The sequence below is a fragment of the Sylvia atricapilla genome, chromosome 3 (genome assembly GCF_009819655.1).
Source record: "Sylvia atricapilla isolate bSylAtr1 chromosome 3, bSylAtr1.pri, whole genome shotgun sequence".
Taxonomy (NCBI): domain Eukaryota; kingdom Metazoa; phylum Chordata; class Aves; order Passeriformes; family Sylviidae; genus Sylvia; species Sylvia atricapilla.
In genome coordinates this window covers 111598746-111614854 of record NC_089142.1, presented here as the reverse complement: position 1 = coordinate 111614854, position 16109 = coordinate 111598746, and the positions used below count along the sequence as shown (strand labels likewise).

The window sequence follows — 16109 nt, the reverse complement described above, 5'->3', positions numbered from 1 at the left end:
TAATAAAAGGGAAAAAACAGCGATGTTCCATAACAAAATCAAAATAATGTTAATAAATGCATTAAATAATAAGACAAGACACAAAGGCTAAAATAAACCCCTAAACTTCTTCAATGCCAGTGAAAACCAGCTGGGGACAAGAAGTGCATGGAAGGTGCCCACCAGCTGGGCTTGAGCCCACAACCACATCATGTGAGGAAAAGCAAAAAAATTCCAAGGAATCCCCAAATAACTCCCAGAAGGAGGAGTTTTCAGGGTTGGGAACACTCAAGGCACCACCTGACAAAGCAAATTCATTCAACAGCTGCATTTTGGGTGCCCTGAAGCATCTTGGAGCGCCAGGACACCAAAATGGAGAGAAAGACACCAGGTCTGGAGGGAGAACAGGTGAAAAATAGGGAAAACTGGTGACAGAGCAACAAGTATCTTCTCAGGAGAACCTCAATCCCCACAAAAGAACCAGCACTTGGGACAAATAGTTGGAAAGTTTTTATTCATATAAAACTCATATTAAGAACATAAAAGATTCTTAATAACAAAACCAAAAAACAACCCCCAAAAAACAAGGCTCTTGCAATTATTTACAGCAGTATTGCACAAGTAAAGTGGCAATTACCCTGTCCAAAATTCATCAGTGCAAAACACAAGGAAGGCAGGGAAATTGCAGTCAAAATGCTACATATGCTGGGTCCTGCGACACGATTTAGTGATTCACGTGATCCCACGGGATGGCTGCTCCAGGAAAACCTGGCTGAAGCAATCCCAGCGGGGTGGAGGAGCCAAATTCCCACTGAATTTCACTAATGCTGAAGTCCTTGATGTGCCTAAATCACTCCTGGGAAGTGGGGACTTAGGCACTTGGAGGAAAAAAAAAGAAGATAAAAATCTTGTTATCCATACCATGATGGCTTTGGAAGGGGATCCAACACTTCTGTCAGGGAGGAAACCAAATCTTCACAGGAACTTAAATAAGCAGGAAATAAATACACAACATTTCTACAAGTTACAGCATTAAACAGTAGAGTGCATTAATTACGCTGAAAAAAAAAAAAAAAAGGACCTACAGTATTTACCAATTCAACTCTAAAAAAGTGTAGGAAAAAAAAGCAGGATTTTTTTAATATATTTTTTTTTTTTAGTTTTTTTAAAAGTATTTCTAAGCTGTACAAAACTTACAGGAGAGAAAGGAGAGGGAGTACATTGCACACAGATATTTGGCTCAGATGATGAAAATAATACGGTGCTCTACTCTAATAAATATTTGGGTATTTACAGTTTGGTGGAAAAGAAGCAAGAACAGGATCAATGTGGTTTCTATGGAAAACTCTTCATCCTTTTGGTGCAACACAGAGCACAGGCTAAGCTTAAACACAACCCAGAGCAGGCAGCCAACGTGGCTGAGAGGAGCATAAATCCCTATTTTATATCATTCTTCTGTTTTGAGGCTTTTTGGGGGGCTTTTTCCCACTAAACCTCACAATGCCACAGGAATCCTGCTTTTTGAGGGTTTCTTTTCCTATGATTTTTGTCTGGGAACTCCTCCTGTGGAGAAGGCCCTGGGAGACTTTGCCAATACCTTGAATTTTTTTTTTTTTTCTCCTTAAAATGAATCTGGTTTTTGTCTCCATGGGAGGATGGGGTAAAGTGCTCTTTGGTGATTCTTTGGTGTACTCCAAGGGACACATTCCAGATGCCAAAGGTTGGGAGATCCCAAAGCACCATTTCGTCCACCAGCAACGATGGAACTCAAGCAGGAGAAGAAAAAAATCTCACTCGGTTTCTTTCTCCTCTGCTGCCGAGTTTTATCCATTTAATTTTAATTTTACCAGTGGAATTCCATGGGAAATCCCTGGTGGCAGCCTACAGTAGGGCTGGCTGGGGCAGCACAGGCATGGTGAGCCAGCGCCAGAGGCAAATCCCAAGGGATGAGGAGCAGGATCTGCCCTGGCCAAGCTCCCTTGTTATTTGAACTGCTTGCTCTCCACCAGTGCAAAGGTTCCCCCCATAAAGGGCTCCAAAATGCCCTTCCCAAAACATTCCCTGCTCCTGCCACTGCTGCTCACCTTGCACTTCCAAGGAAAAAAGGGGAATAAAATTGGCAATTGAGGTTAAAACTTCCTCTGGTTCTCCAGGAACAGGAGGGGAGGGCCTGCTCCAATCTGCCAGGCACAGCCATGCAGAGAGGTCCCACTGGGGTCTGTCCAACATTAATTAACACTAATTGTCATCCATGGCACTCAGCAGCTTCTCCCTGTGGGAAGAACTGCTCCAAGGGGGGGGGGCCTGGGATAGGGTTTTCCTTCTTTTCTTTTCCTGTGGTGCTGGTGATACCAGAAACAACCCCGTGGCTTTTGGGGAGCACCTACACCAGCCTGAGGGAAGGGGGATGTTTGTGCATAGATACGGGATGGCCGGAGCAGCCGATCCCCCAAAAACATCTGCTGGGAGACAACAGGAACAGCTGCAGATCCATGGCTCCAGAGGCAAAGGGGAAAGGCCCTGGGACATAGAGCATCTGGGAAGTTCTCTGGGAGGACACAGAGCAGTCAGATCCCCTTGGAATGTCCTGGATGGATCCGTGTCGGGCTAGCATCCTTCCATCGGCATCCACGTGCTCATTCCTGTCCAAACACTGAGAGGATCCCAGGAAAACACAATCTTGGAAACCTCTTTTGACAGCCACAACTCACAGCAGGTCCTGCTGCCGTCGCCTCTGGGTGTGGCATTCCGGGAGCTGCTCCCTGCCTCCAGAATGGTTTATTGCTGGAATACTCAGTCCCCCACATCTGATAGCAGACAATACAGAAGTGTTTTCACATGTTTTATAGAAAGAATTTCTTTTAAAAAAGGCAACCTGGTGGCTTGGGGTTTGGTTGGTTGGTTGTGATGGTTTGGACCCTGGAGTTCGACAGCGAAGTCTTGGAATTCAGAGTGGATCAAAAAAAAATAGAAATATCAAAACCCCCAAAAAATTGGTCAGCAGGAAATAGGCTGATTTGCATGATGCAAATGAAATTGGATTTGGGGCAGCATTAGGTATTTACAGGCAAAAGAAGTGCTGATTAAATCCCTCTGGCCTTTTTCCAGCCTTTTTGGGGGGCAAACACCCTGAAGGCAAAGGGGAGAGAGGAGGAATCAGAGCCTCTGCAAAGCAAACTCCGGCTGCTCTGCCCATCAGCTGGCTCAGGTTTCCCTCTTTCCTGCTGCGGGGCTCATCCCACAGGATTCCAGAAACGATGACAAAACATTATTCCACATTTCTGCTGAGACTCTTTTGGGAATAAAAAAAAGGCAAAAAAAAAAAAAAAAAGAATAAAAAGAGTGGAGAGGAACACTGAGTAAACACCACTCTGCCATAAAATGCCGCAGTCAGAATGGGATGTCCACCCTCATCCTGCCACATGTCCTGGGGAAGAGGCAGGGTGGGAGCCCCACATCCATCCATGTGTCCATCCTTCCTGGGCTTTCCCAGCGAGGAATTCAGTCCTGGTGGCTCGGGATGCACCCGGTGTTCACTGGAACCTCCAGATGAGGCGGATGATGTAACGCAACAGGCGCAGGATGACAACCTGGGGGTTTCCCACCTGGTGATCCAAGAAACCCTGAAAGAGAGGGAGAAAAAAAAAAAAAAAACAAAACCAAAACAAATACAAACCAAACACAAAAAAAAACCCAACAACAAACAAAGCTGTGACTTTAATTCCCAGCACGAAGCCCCCCCCCATGCTATATAAACACGCGGAAAATATTCCAGAGGCACAAAGTGAAGTGTTTAACACTTTGCAGCCAGCAAAGCCTGGGGCTTGTGATGGTCAAGAGATGTCCCTTCCAGGAACAGCCCACAAGCCTCGTTGGGACAAGGAGTGGCTGGATGACGAACTGCCCGATTTCCTGGTGTCTTGTCCAAGAAAACGGCGGTGGGAGGGGGAGGCCACACCCCCGGGGAAGGTGACAGGGAAGGCGCCGGGACCCGTCTGACAGCCCCGACCTGCCCGGTGAGTGTGGCTCTGGCATGGCGGCAGTTCCCCATTTCTAACCTCGGGCTGAAAGGGCAAACCCCAGAGCCGGGCGGGGCTAGCAGGCACCAGCCTTTCCACCTTCCCCTCCAGAGCTGAGACAGCTCAGGAGCAGCCAGAAAGCTTCCAGAAGGAAAAGGAACCTTTCCACAAAGTGCCTCAGTGATGATAATTAAACAATGGCTTCCATGCTCTGAAAGCTCCCCAGTTTTGGTGCAGGGAGTGAGAATTTGTCACATGCTGACTGCACCAGGTACTAAGTGTTTTTAGGGTCACGTATGATGTCCCCTGCTCATGTCACCTGAGCAGGCAGGACTTGTCCTCTGAATTCCACTCCTTGCCCCGGGCCAGCCCCAAGTTGGAATTGAAGCCACAGTACTGGGAACAGCCTCATGCAAACCTGGGGGATGCTCCCTGCACCTCACCCTGCTGCTGCCTGAGAAACACTCCCATTTCCATTAAAATCACCCCTTTATCCACCACAGTGTTGCCAGGAGCAGCATGATGTGCCCAGAGATTTCCAGCACCAAAGAAGCTGAGATAATGCTGGAAGGACATTCCTGCTCCTTACAAAATGCTCCAAATTTAAGGCACTGCTCTGGGAGGCAGGGAGGAGATGGGATGAGGGTGGTCCAGCACTGAACAGGCTCCCCCAAGGAATGGTCACAGTCCCAAGGCTACCTGAGTTCAAGGAATATGTGGACAATGCTCTCAGGCACAGGGTGAGATTGCTGGGGCTGGCAGGGCAAGGAGTTTGGACTTGGATGACCCTTGTGGATCTTCCAGCTCAGGATATTCCATGGCACTGTGCGTTTCTTCCAGCTCATCTGGATCTGCCTGCTGCTACCAGGTGCCTCCAGCTTTCTGGACAGCCTGATCCCTTCTTCCTTCCATTGGAAAGATATCCTTTCATCCCAAAATGCAACCACTTTGCATCACAAGGGATCAGCATGGATGGGGGAGGTTGGAAAATTCGCCTTTTGGAGGATTCGGGATATCAGCTTATCACTATTTTGTTACAGGTCACGAATGCCAGGGCATTTGGGAAAAGTGAAGCAGGCGGACATGATGTGGAAAAAGCAGGATCCATGGCAGCTTGATTCCCCGTTTTGCCAGGAAAGCCAGCCTTGGGAGCAGTGAGGAAGCACTGCGGGAGCTATTTGGAGCCAAAGAGGATGGCTAAGGATCCAGCATTCCATCACCAATACTGCTCCTGGCTCCTCTTCCCCTAGCCAAGCCCGAGTGGATGGAGCAGAATCCACAAGCAGGGACACGCAGCTGTCGGGAACACTCGGCAGCCGAGACACCGGCGAGCTCCTCTTGCTTCACTCCCTGGGCTGGGCTGCCTTGGGCTTTTCTGTGGCACCGCTGCATCGATTTGGGTTGCAACACCCCAAGGTGAGCGAGTTCATGGGCTTATAAAAACTCTTTCAAAACAGTCTTTGCAAGAGAAGTAAGTTTTGGGACTGAGTCTCTTCTTTGCGGCAGCCGGGATTTGGGAGCTGCGCTGGGAATCCCACTGAATGCTTCCCTAAAAGCAATGGTGCTGGGGCAGTGCATCCCCCAAAACCCTCAGTTTCCCTGCCTCTTCCTTTTAAAAAGTTTCTTTATCACCATCAGGTCCAGGCCCAACCCAACACCTCTGACCCAAAACCCTTGGGCAAACTTGATGCCCTAAAGCTTCCAGCCCCTATTTCAAGGTTATTTTGAATCGATTTAAAGGTTATTTTTCATTGATTTGAGGCCGCCGCTGCTGATTTGCCTGGTCCAGGCCACCCCCCACCCGCGCAGCCTTTTCTCCGACTGAGTGAAGGAAACGCTCACCGCAGAGAGAGTTTCCAGAAATGATTCAGCCTTTCCCTTTGAGAGAAATGGAAAGTGAAGAGGAGAAAGTTACCCTGCGTGGACAATAGGAGGCATTGAACTCGTCCCCGATGCGCCGCAGCTCCTGTGCGATCCAGATTTCGGGCTGCACCTCTTCGGCTGGAGACTGGGAGTGCCACCGGGAAGCTGCGTGGGATGAAACAGGAGAGTTGGAAACCCAAGAACAAGAACTAACTGTATTTGAATTTATTACATAAAACTCTGTAGTAACCCATCAACTCTTGCCATCTGATTCCTATTTTTTTTTTACTATTATATTTAACGCTCTTAAATCCTAGGGGTGCGTGTGGAGACTCACCGCATACAATGAACAGACTTTTATTCTTTTTTATTTCTGTATTATTATTACTACTACTGGGCTTTTATTTATTTATTGTAGGCTTTCTGTGGGAGAATCTCCAAGCTTTGGTCCTTCTTAGACAGGGATAAAAGCCAAGATGCCATGCTCCAGTTTCCTTCCTTCACCAAACCTCCTCTTCCCCCTTTTTTCCTTCAGCAGCAACTCCTCCTCTAACCTTAAAAACCCTCTGCCTGGATATTTTCATCCAATTCTCATGTTTCTTCCCCAAATCATCCTCAAATGCCCAACAAGGAAAACCAATGGGTTTGTCATAGGGTGGAGAAAGCCGCAGTTGGATTTGTGTGAGGGGAAACCACATTTCCAGCAAATCCAAGTGCTGGCATAAAAGAGAAAAAAAAAAGAGTTAATGTATTTATTATTCTGCAGGATTCATAATTATTTAGGCCTCCATCTTAAAAAGTTATTAAACATGTGATAAATCCTCCAAATAGCCAGGGAAAAAAAAAGGAAGGCAGGATCATGTATGGTACCAGCAGCACCTCATCCCCCTTCCTTAGGGTTCAGGATTCAAGCAGGAATTGCAGCCTTACGGAATGTTAAAACAAACAACCAACCCCCAACAAACTAAAAAAAAAAATAAAAAAATTAACCCCACACAACCAAAAACAAACAAACAAACAAAAAAAATTACTGCACAAAACAAAGCAGTGTTTTGGCGTGACAGTTCAGAGGAATCACAAGGGAACAGGAATAGCTTCCAATCTTCCAAATATTCAAAGGATTAGTAGGGCAGTTAAAGTTAAAAAAAAAAAATAAAAATCATAAAAAATTAAATAAAAGCCTGGCTCCAACCTGACTGGAAAATGCATTTCCGAGCCAAGGCAGCGCTGCTTGGCCGGAGGATGTGTTTTGTTTTCACGCTGTAGTAGCGCAGGAGCGGCGCCCGCCGCCCGCCCCGAGCGCTTCTCCTCTCGCCGCTGAATGAACCACGCTCGCCGTCCTCCTCCTTCCCTCCGCCCCGGCTCCTCTGCGGAGCCAAACGGGATTCGGCCGGGGCGGAGCGACCTTCCCAAACCCCACCGCCGCCGTCAGCGGGGCCGGCCCAGCCGGGGAAACAAAAACACGCGGCGAGCCGGGGCAGGAAGAAGCGAGGAGCGCCGGGGACGTGAGGAAAACCACGCGAGGGAGCCGCGCTGCTCCTGCTCCATCCTTCCTCTCTTCGCCATCCTTCATCCCGCCCCGGCATCGCGGCCACATCGCGGCTCCTCCGCCCGAGAGACTGGGGCTGGGCTCGGTGGCTGAGAGCGAAATCGGGCTGAGGTTTTCAGAAAGGACTTTCTGAGGCGCTGCCGAGCGGCGGCGGCGAAAGGGGCCAGTCATAACTGGTCCCCAAACCAGTCACAGGCGCTTTCGGGGGCGGGGGGACACAGTCATAGCGGGAGCCAGCGCACGTCACTGAGGGTGACACGGCTGCCCCGGGCACGGGGACAACCGGGGTCACCCGCACCGCCGGGATGCCGCGTCTAGCTCCAGCCAGTGGGATGCTCCAGCATGGAATTGCTGCAGTTCCGGCTCGGAAGGGCAAACAAACCAACCCCAAATTGCAACTTCGGCTCCTGGGTTAGGTATCCAACCCCCTCTCCGAAGGAAATCTTGGAGAGCTGAGAGAAAATCTCGGCAGCAATTCCAAAACAAGAGCATCAGGCCGTCGCCACCAGATTCCCAGCTCAAGGTTTCCCCCTTGAATGCAATTATTTGCACATGGAGAATCTCCTTTGAGAGCAACAGGAGGTTTATGCTGCTTCTCTCATAGGAATACACACCGGGATCGAACCAGCACTGGGAAAACTCTTTTCCAGAGCACCTGCTCCAGCCACGTTCCCAAAACCCACGTGCAAACAAACACGTGCCTTCAGACTGAAAATCTGATGGAAGGAAAGGAACCTCTTCCCATGGAAATACCACACACAGAGTTAGCCAACCCCTCCACAAACGGTGAGTTTGTCTCTGGTGATTTACTCTTCCAGCTGGGAATTCCCCATCCCTGCCAACCTCTTCCCTCAAAAGCAGGATCAAGCCTCTTCCTCCGGCACAACCAAACCAACCTTCCCTTGCTCCTCTCCTTCCCACCCCCTAAAGCATCTTCCTGGATATGCCCGGCTGGCGCTGCAACCCTTGTTCCCTTCCATCCCACAGCATCCACTCACTGCTTTTGTCTCATTTCCAAAAAAAAAAACTAGTTTTGGAGGCAGCTGGATGCCTGAACTATCAGAAAGGCAGCACAGCCCCAAGCATCACTTCCCGAAACCTCCACACCAACACCTCTTCCTTACACAACGCAAGGCATTCCCGAGGGGTGCCTCCACCTTTATTTGCCTTCATCTAAACGTTTGGGGGAGGTTTTGCGAGATTCAGAGAGGGACTTTTGAGGCAGAGCATGAGTTTGCCACGCTGGAGCAGGCTTGGAACAGTTCCCCACTGCCCATGGGAGAGGCCAGGAGCATCCATCGCTCCTGCTTACAGGAAACTCCTGTTTATTTTAGCAATAATAATTATTATTATTATTCTTGCTTATGCTTCCTAGAGAAGCTCTCCACCTTGCAACCTCTGCTCAGGACAAATAAAACCAGTGGGTAAAAGCACAACAAAAATACCCCCTTCGCTTCCTTCCTGAGGGACTGAACCACTTCCATGTGGAAAGCTTCATGGCATGCATCCAGTTGGACACTGTCAAGGCACAGGGATTGAGGAGGAGGCATGCAGGGCAAAGCCATGGGTATTTCCCAAAGAGAGCTGCATGGGAAGTCGCAGCCTGGAAGCTGCAGGCCTGGATGGGGATAAAACAGCTCTGGTAGCTCCATGTTCCCAGCTTAATCCATTCAGGAGTACCCAGGAGTCCTGGTTAAAAAGCACTGAGGATTTTCCATTTACTTATAGTTGTTTAGGATGATGCCCCCAGCAACACTCACAGACCAAAGGCTCCAATAAAACAGCTGATGAGAAGGCAGGGAAAAAAAAAAACCAAACAAAACAAAAAAACAACCAGGGAAAACTTAAATTTCTTCCCAGATAAAAGAAACAGAAGCCTCGGCTCTTCCGGCAAGGAATTCCGGGAGCATCCCCGCCTGGCCGTGCCAGGGTGAGGTTGTGAAACTTGAATTAAGCTGTAATTACTGCAATAATATCACAAAAACTTTCCTAAGGGCACATTACAGCCAGGCCTCCGCAGCCAGAACCACAGCCCAGAGCCAGGAGGGAATAAAAACATCACCAACCAAAAAAAGATTGTGTTTAGATCCCAGAAAGTTTGTTATCCCCATGCCTCGCTCCCACCGTGCCCTGGTAGAAGCTAAAAGGTGGAAGTTCAAAGGTTTCCTCCAATTCGAGGCAATTAATTCATCGGGAGAGGGGAATGCCGGACACAGGCGGCTCCCGCGGGCAGGTTTTCCCGGCTGGAGAGGCTTCACCTGGCAAAGCCACTCGTAAACACGCCCCCGCCCGCCTCCGGGCCGCTTCCCGGCGGGATTTCGGGATGCATGACCCCAGCACCTCCGGCAGCGAGCGATGAGAGCCCGCAGCGACACACGAGCCAGGAGCCACTCGCCTGGCAAAACAGCCTCGGACGAGCGAGCCCCGAGTAGGAAGCTGGACTCAACAACTCCGTCCCCTCCTCCCCTGGCAGCGACTGACCGAGTCCGGAAAAGAATAAACATCATAGTAATAAAAAGCCCGGCGCTGGACGCGCGGGAGTTCCCCGGCCCTGTGTTTGCTCGGCGGGCCCGGCCAGCTTCCACAAATCCCAGAGCCCGCCTCGGCTGCTCCCAAAATCCACAGGGTGGGATGCGGGAGGTGCTGCCGCAGGTACCTCGCGTGGCTACCTGCGTTTTCCATCAGTCCAAGGGAAGCCGGGGCAAAGAGCAGGACCCCCGATGCACCAAGAGCGCCCCGGTGCTTTGTGCTCGCAGCCTTACACACCTGTACACAAACCCCCGGCGCTTCACACACCCCCGCAAGAATCCACGCGTTTTCCACGGTTTTGAGGAAAGCCAAGCCAGGTGAAGGGTGGGAAAACCACTCCTGCACTTTCAACCTCCTACTCTTGCGCTGTGTATTCGCCCTCTACATAACGCCCCCAGCACTTCGCTTTCACACATCCCTACGAAAACTCCCGTTTTCTACACTTCTGGGGGAAAGCCACCCCAGGTGAGGAGGGGGAGGCGAGGAAGCCGAGCCCGGCGGGGAGGGGAGGCCAGGAGGAGGACGGGGAGCCGCGCCCCAGAGCTTACCCATGGCGCTGAGGCAGTGGCTGAGAGCCTGGCAGGGCGGGCTGGGGGTCTGCGTGGCCTTATCGCAGCCCAGGGGCGCGGGGCTGCGCTCGGCGTCGAACGAGAAGTAGCCGCTGGAGGAGCGCGGCAGCAGCGGCGACCTCCGCACGAAGATGAAGAGCGGCGAGCGGGTGGCGAAGGGGCCGGGGCTGGCGGGCGGGCCCCGCGGCGCGGCGGCCGCGGACACCGGGCCGGCCCCGGGCAGGGCGGCGGGAGCGCCGGGGCGCAGCTGCGAGCCCGGGCCCGGCCCCTCCGCCGCCGGCAGCCGCCCGCCCTCGCCGTCGCGTCGCGCCTTCACCTCGGGGGGCTGCTTGGCCATCGGGGCTGCCTGCGGGGAGCGGAGCGCGGTGAGCGGCCGAGCCCGCCGGGGCCGACCCGGCCCGCCCCGCCCGCCCGCCCCATTGTTCTGCCGAGCGCGCCCTCGCCCCGGCCCCGGGCCCCCGCCCCGCGCCCCCGGCCCCGCTCACGGTGCGCCGCCGCTGGAGCGGCCCCGGCCGCGGCTGCGCTCGGCTGTGCGCGGGAGCGGCCCCGCCGCGGCTCCGCCTCGTGTTTACGGCCCCGGCCTCCAAAGCCCCGGCGCCGCCCCGGCCTCGGCCCGCCCCGGGCCCGCCCCGGCCCCGCCCGCGGGCAGCCGCCGCTCTGCGCCGCGGGGACGCGGCCCCGGCCGATAAACGCCGGGCGCGGCGCGGCCCCGCACTTGCACGCACACACACACACGCCCCCCGCGCAAACACGGCGCGAAGCGCTGGGTATTGGTACCCGTACCCTTCTCACCCCGCACCCTGCGGAGTTCACCCACTCCGTGTGTTGTGGGTGCTCCCTTACCTGCGCAGCGTCCCAGGCACGCCGTGTTGTGCCCCCGTGTGTACACGCCCCTTACACCCACCTGCGTGCTCTTCACACGCAATTTACACACACACGCCGCCGCAGGGCGCCCTCTGAAGCCCACAGCCGCCCATGCTGCACCCCTTGCACACGCGTGTGCGCACACACCCAGCACTGGCGCATCCCTCGGGCAGCAGCAACACGTCCAGCCTGTGGAGAAACACAGTTGTGGAGAGGAAGGTCCGTAGAATGGAAGGAAGACAGCGGAGAGGAAGAGGGACCATGGAGAGGTAGGACCATGGGGTGGAAGAAGCCCTATGGAGAGGAAGGACCTGGTCCATCCCCCACGGGGGCTGAGTGCTGCTGCTGGAGCAGATTCCGGTAGCCACAGGTCCCCCCATCCCACGCCAGTCTCCCACCTGAGGCAGGGATGGTCTCACCCACTGCTGGAGCATCCCTGGCTGCTCCGGCTCTGTTCCCACCCCCTTCACACTATTGCAGTGGGAGGGGAAGGAAACGTGCCTGCGGGTGTTTGAATGGGCAAAATAATTAGATGAATTCGTTAGGAAGACACATGAGGGAAAAATTTGAAAACAGGGACCAGCAGCAGAAGGGAAGGGCTCAAAGGTCTGGCCATCATTTTTCCACACAAGAAAAGCGATGGAGAAGCAGGCCTGAAAATCAGGCTTGTTCCTCTTTTCTCAGCCCTCCAGCAGCAATGCCCACAGCACAGAGCTCGTGGGGCTCCATGAGGCCCCACTTCCCTTGGAGCCAGGAGCTGCCCGAGGCTTTTCCCTTTGGCTGGGGCCTGCAGAATAGCCTGTGATGGTGGAGCAGAGCGAGGGGGACACTCAGAAGGCACCAATGATGTCAGGACTTGGGACCAGCCAGCAGATGTTGAGTCTATTTTCTCCTCCTGGTTCGTTTTGGTTTCTGTGTGGGCAGCTCATGTGAGCAGAAAGGGGATGGGGAAGAGCCTGGCCTTTCCAACACCCAACCTTGAGCTGGCCTTTCTCCTCCTGCCCTTGGGTTTTTGGAGAGCCAGGACAGGCACCCAAATGCATTTTCCCACAGTGAATCATGGCTCCAGCCTCCTGGAACAAATCTGTTTCGACGTTATCCTCATTGCTCTTGTCGTGAGCTATCTCAGAGGAATTTGCACCAAAGCTGATCCCAAAGGTCCTTCATTTTTGGCACTGTGGGCACAGATAGAGAGGGGGAGTAGGACCTGCCTCAGGCCCTAGCAGCATCCATCCCCAGCTCCCTGGGAATGCTGTTTGCATTCAGTGCTAACATGCCTCATCCCAGTCCTCCTACGCACGCACCAGAATCCCCTTGCAGGAAGCTTTCCCATGTCCCACGTGGAGATGAGGAGGGAGAAAGGAGAGGGATGGAGGAGGATGGTGGGGATCCCATGCTGCTGCAGCACTCCAGCAGTGGCATCTCCTATCCCATCCCTGTGCTATCACCAGAACCACTTCTGTTGAGAGAGAGCTCCCAGAATATGGAACCCAGCCCAATCTCAGCAGGTTGGCCCAGCCACTGGGAAGTGGGCAGGGAGGAGGTTGGAGCAAGGGAGATGGGACTCCTCACAGTGCCATGAAAACCCCAGGGAAAACCACCCCCAAACCCTCCTCCCCACGCAGCAGGTGCTCACCAAACCCATTCTGACCTGAACAAAGCACCAATGGAAAAACATGACACCTTATTCTCCTTCTCCTCCAACCATCATGATAAATGTTACTTCACTCGTGGTGCCAGATAAAATCAGGTTCGAGCCTCAAGCACGAGGCTTTGTCTGAGCCAGGCTTGGAGCCTGACCTTTACCGTGCTCCTGATTTCAAACACCAGCCCAAAATCAAACCTTTGTCATCAGCGTGGGGGGTGCTTGAACAGCAAAGGTTAGGCAGATGTAAGAACAGGTGGGTTTTGTTAAATAGATGCATATTTTAGTTCAAGAAACCCCCAAACCCTCTCTGGGGGATGTCACTACTCACCACACATCCACAGCAGCAACAGTGATGTGGTGATGAATCCAGCAACAAGAATGGTCCCATTATCCACCTGAGTGGTCCCTGGGTCTGGGCAGGGGGTGGCATTTGGATTCCCTGCTGCCACTAGTGAATTTAGGACCTGTTAATGTATATTTATATCGTTCCTAACAGGGCAGGTGACATCGCCATGGATGACCCCAAGGAGGGGGACCACGACTGCTGCTCCATTAGCGTGTACCTGACTTACTACTGAGGTGGGCTGCAGCTTTCAACAACCTTACACTTGATCCTTGGTGATGCCTTCAAAGCTATAATTAAGAGATTTGGCCAGGAATTGCAGGGAGATGGCAGCAGAAAGGGCTTGGCTGGGGTTGAGTGGTGATGGGCCACCACCAGCACGGGATGGAGGAGTTAGGAGAGAGCCCGGGGGGGGGGGGGTGGGCCGGCTCAGTGGCAGAGGGTGAAAATGAGTAAACCTGGGTTTTCTGCAGAAGAATAGGCAGAGCCACCCACCCACACACCAGGAAATCTCTCCTCTCTGTGTGGGTGGTGGAGGCCCCGAGATGAGTTATCTCTAAAGGGCGACTCTGGGGATACCTCGAGATCTTCAGCAGCGTGGAGCTGGCGCGTGCCGGGGGAAACATCACCCTGCCACCTGGGCCCCTGGCTTTGCTCCTGCTTGAACAGCTTAGTTTAAATCAAGTGCAACAAGCGGAACCGCCACCTCACCTCATCACTCCACTGAGCCATTTTTACTCCTCGTGGGGGTAGTTTTGATCCTTCTCCTCCCTGCTTCCCATGGCATGATGGTGGGACAGGGCGCTGCTTTTAAGGGTGTTTAATGTAAAATAACAGCGTTTATTAAGGGCAAAGCTGCAGCTAAAAGCTCCATCGTGCTCATAATGCTCTGAAAAGTGCTCCTCCGCCTATCCCTCTGCATTATATGAGGAACTAAAAATATATAATTTACAATATAGAGCTAAAAACTTAAGCCTGGCAGAGGCTTCAGCCTGGCCAGAGAACAGCTGGCTTCAGCTCAGCTCGTAAAAAAATGCAACTAAGGGGTGAAAGGGAATAAAAAAGCCACCCCAGCATCCAATGTTTATGTTTCCACCAGCTCCGAGGTTGCTCCAGCTGATCTGCCTCCTGGTGCAACTCACTCCAGCTGAGTCAGGAACTAGCTGCTTCGGATAAAAGCCCAAGGCTTTTCCATGTGCCATGGGAAGCAGGCTGCTTCCAAGGGGAATCCAAGAGGTTCTGCCTTCAGGGTAGGGCGAGGAGCCCCAGCTGCGGGGAGAACAGCAATCCCCAGCATCCCAGCTCTTCCTGACTATCCCAGGCTGTACCAGGTGCCTAAGCTCACCTTGGCTTTCCAGCTGAACAATTTAAGCAGAGAAAAAACACTCCTGGAAACAGAAGCAGGGAGAATAAGAAAGGCTGTTGTCTCCCTCCTGTGGGGAGATGCAAAAATCAAATTATTACCCTCTCCTCCCTCGGGGAGTGGGGCAGGGGGTGTTGTGCTGCTAAAATATTCCTTTTAAAGGAACGCCTTTTTTCCCCCCCCAAATTCTACCATTACAGGCAAACAAGAGACATTTGTCTTCTGGGTTTCCCCTGAGCATGAACAGTGGTGTGGGGGAAGGTCAGAACTGGAGGTGCCAAAGGTGAGTTCAGTCCTGTCCAACTTAAATCTGACCTGCAAACCTCCATTTCCTCCATCCTAGAAATTCCTGAGGACAGGTAGAGCAGGAAGAGGCCAATCCAAGCACACCCATTGCCTCTCAAACCAATTAACAACTAAATTTAGCATATATCCCCCCACAAAAAAGCACAGAAAGAGGCAAGGCTTCATTGCTGAAGTCAACCCCAAACCCATTTATTATTTAAAACCAAGTTACTACAAAAAGATTCCACATCTATAAAACCTCAAGTCTTTGGAAACTGTGCAAACTCAACCCTTATTTCCGTGAGCGTTTGTGCTCGATGAGTAACACAACAAGTCTGTTCCGAAAGAACTTGATTTCCTTTGCATAGGACCTGCAAAATAGATCCTTGAGCTTCTGGCGCAGGACTCTGAGGGAAGGCAGGTTGTGGCAGCTGGGAATATTCAGCAAGCTCTCAAAGAACTCCTTCCACAGCTCAGCGTTGGCAAGCCTGCAAAAAGGGACCAAAAAGCATCAAAAAAGCACTAAATGCAACAGTTAAAATACAGATTTTTACTCTGCTCGCAGTTAGAAAAGCTGTGACAGAATCTGCCCTCAGAGCAATGTGGTACTAACGTGGGTTTCTAGGAAATCTAGGCAAGGATTTGGGGAATATTCTGGACACCCACCTCCTGAAGGTTCCTTCAGGCTTCCAGACTCCGTTGTCATCCTTGAGGCGCATGTATGTCCCAAAGAGCATGCAGTACACGGTAGCTGCGATCCCAAAGTAGTCTGTCTAAACCAAAACCACACCAGTTTTGTGTCAAAAACACACCCGGAGCACTAAAAATGGGCTGAAAACACCCTGTGGAATGGGGGAGAGGCTCTGCACGAGGCTACAACTCTGGTAGAGTCCAATTGTTCGGCACGCAGGAAGCTCTAAGATGCCAGGCCTCCCTTACCTGGTAGTTCCATGGCTTTTTTGTCAGCATTTCCACGCACTGGAATCCAGATGTTTCACACCTGGCAGTGAAGGCTGTTCCCTCAGGGAAGAGCGTCATGTCGATGCTCTGGCCCAGGTCAATGAGGGTCAGGCCGTGGCAGAGCCCATCAATGTCACA

General features: G+C 52.4%; 2 protein-coding genes across 2 annotated transcripts; both read right to left on the bottom strand.

Moving 5' to 3' along the window:
- Nucleotides 1-482: 482 nt before the first annotated feature.
- BCL2L11 (BCL2 like 11) lies at nucleotides 483-10860 on the bottom strand. The gene is made up of 3 exons (XM_066316637.1): nucleotides 10488-10860; nucleotides 5914-6026; nucleotides 483-3602 (listed from the first exon to the last, which is right to left on the bottom strand). Exons 1-3 carry the CDS (start codon nucleotides 10843-10845, stop codon nucleotides 3513-3515), a joined length of 561 nt encoding a protein of 186 aa, XP_066172734.1. The 5' UTR covers nucleotides 10846-10860; the 3' UTR covers nucleotides 483-3512.
- A 4332-nt stretch (nucleotides 10861-15192) lies between these two features.
- Nucleotides 15193-16103, bottom strand: LOC136359734 (mitotic checkpoint serine/threonine-protein kinase BUB1-like). Its single transcript, XM_066316635.1, has 3 exons — nucleotides 15951-16103; nucleotides 15678-15784; nucleotides 15193-15499 (listed from the first exon to the last, which is right to left on the bottom strand). Exons 1-3 carry the CDS (start codon nucleotides 16047-16049, stop codon nucleotides 15304-15306), a joined length of 402 nt encoding a protein of 133 aa, XP_066172732.1. The 5' UTR covers nucleotides 16050-16103; the 3' UTR covers nucleotides 15193-15303.
- Between the last annotated feature and the right edge of the window lie 6 nt (nucleotides 16104-16109).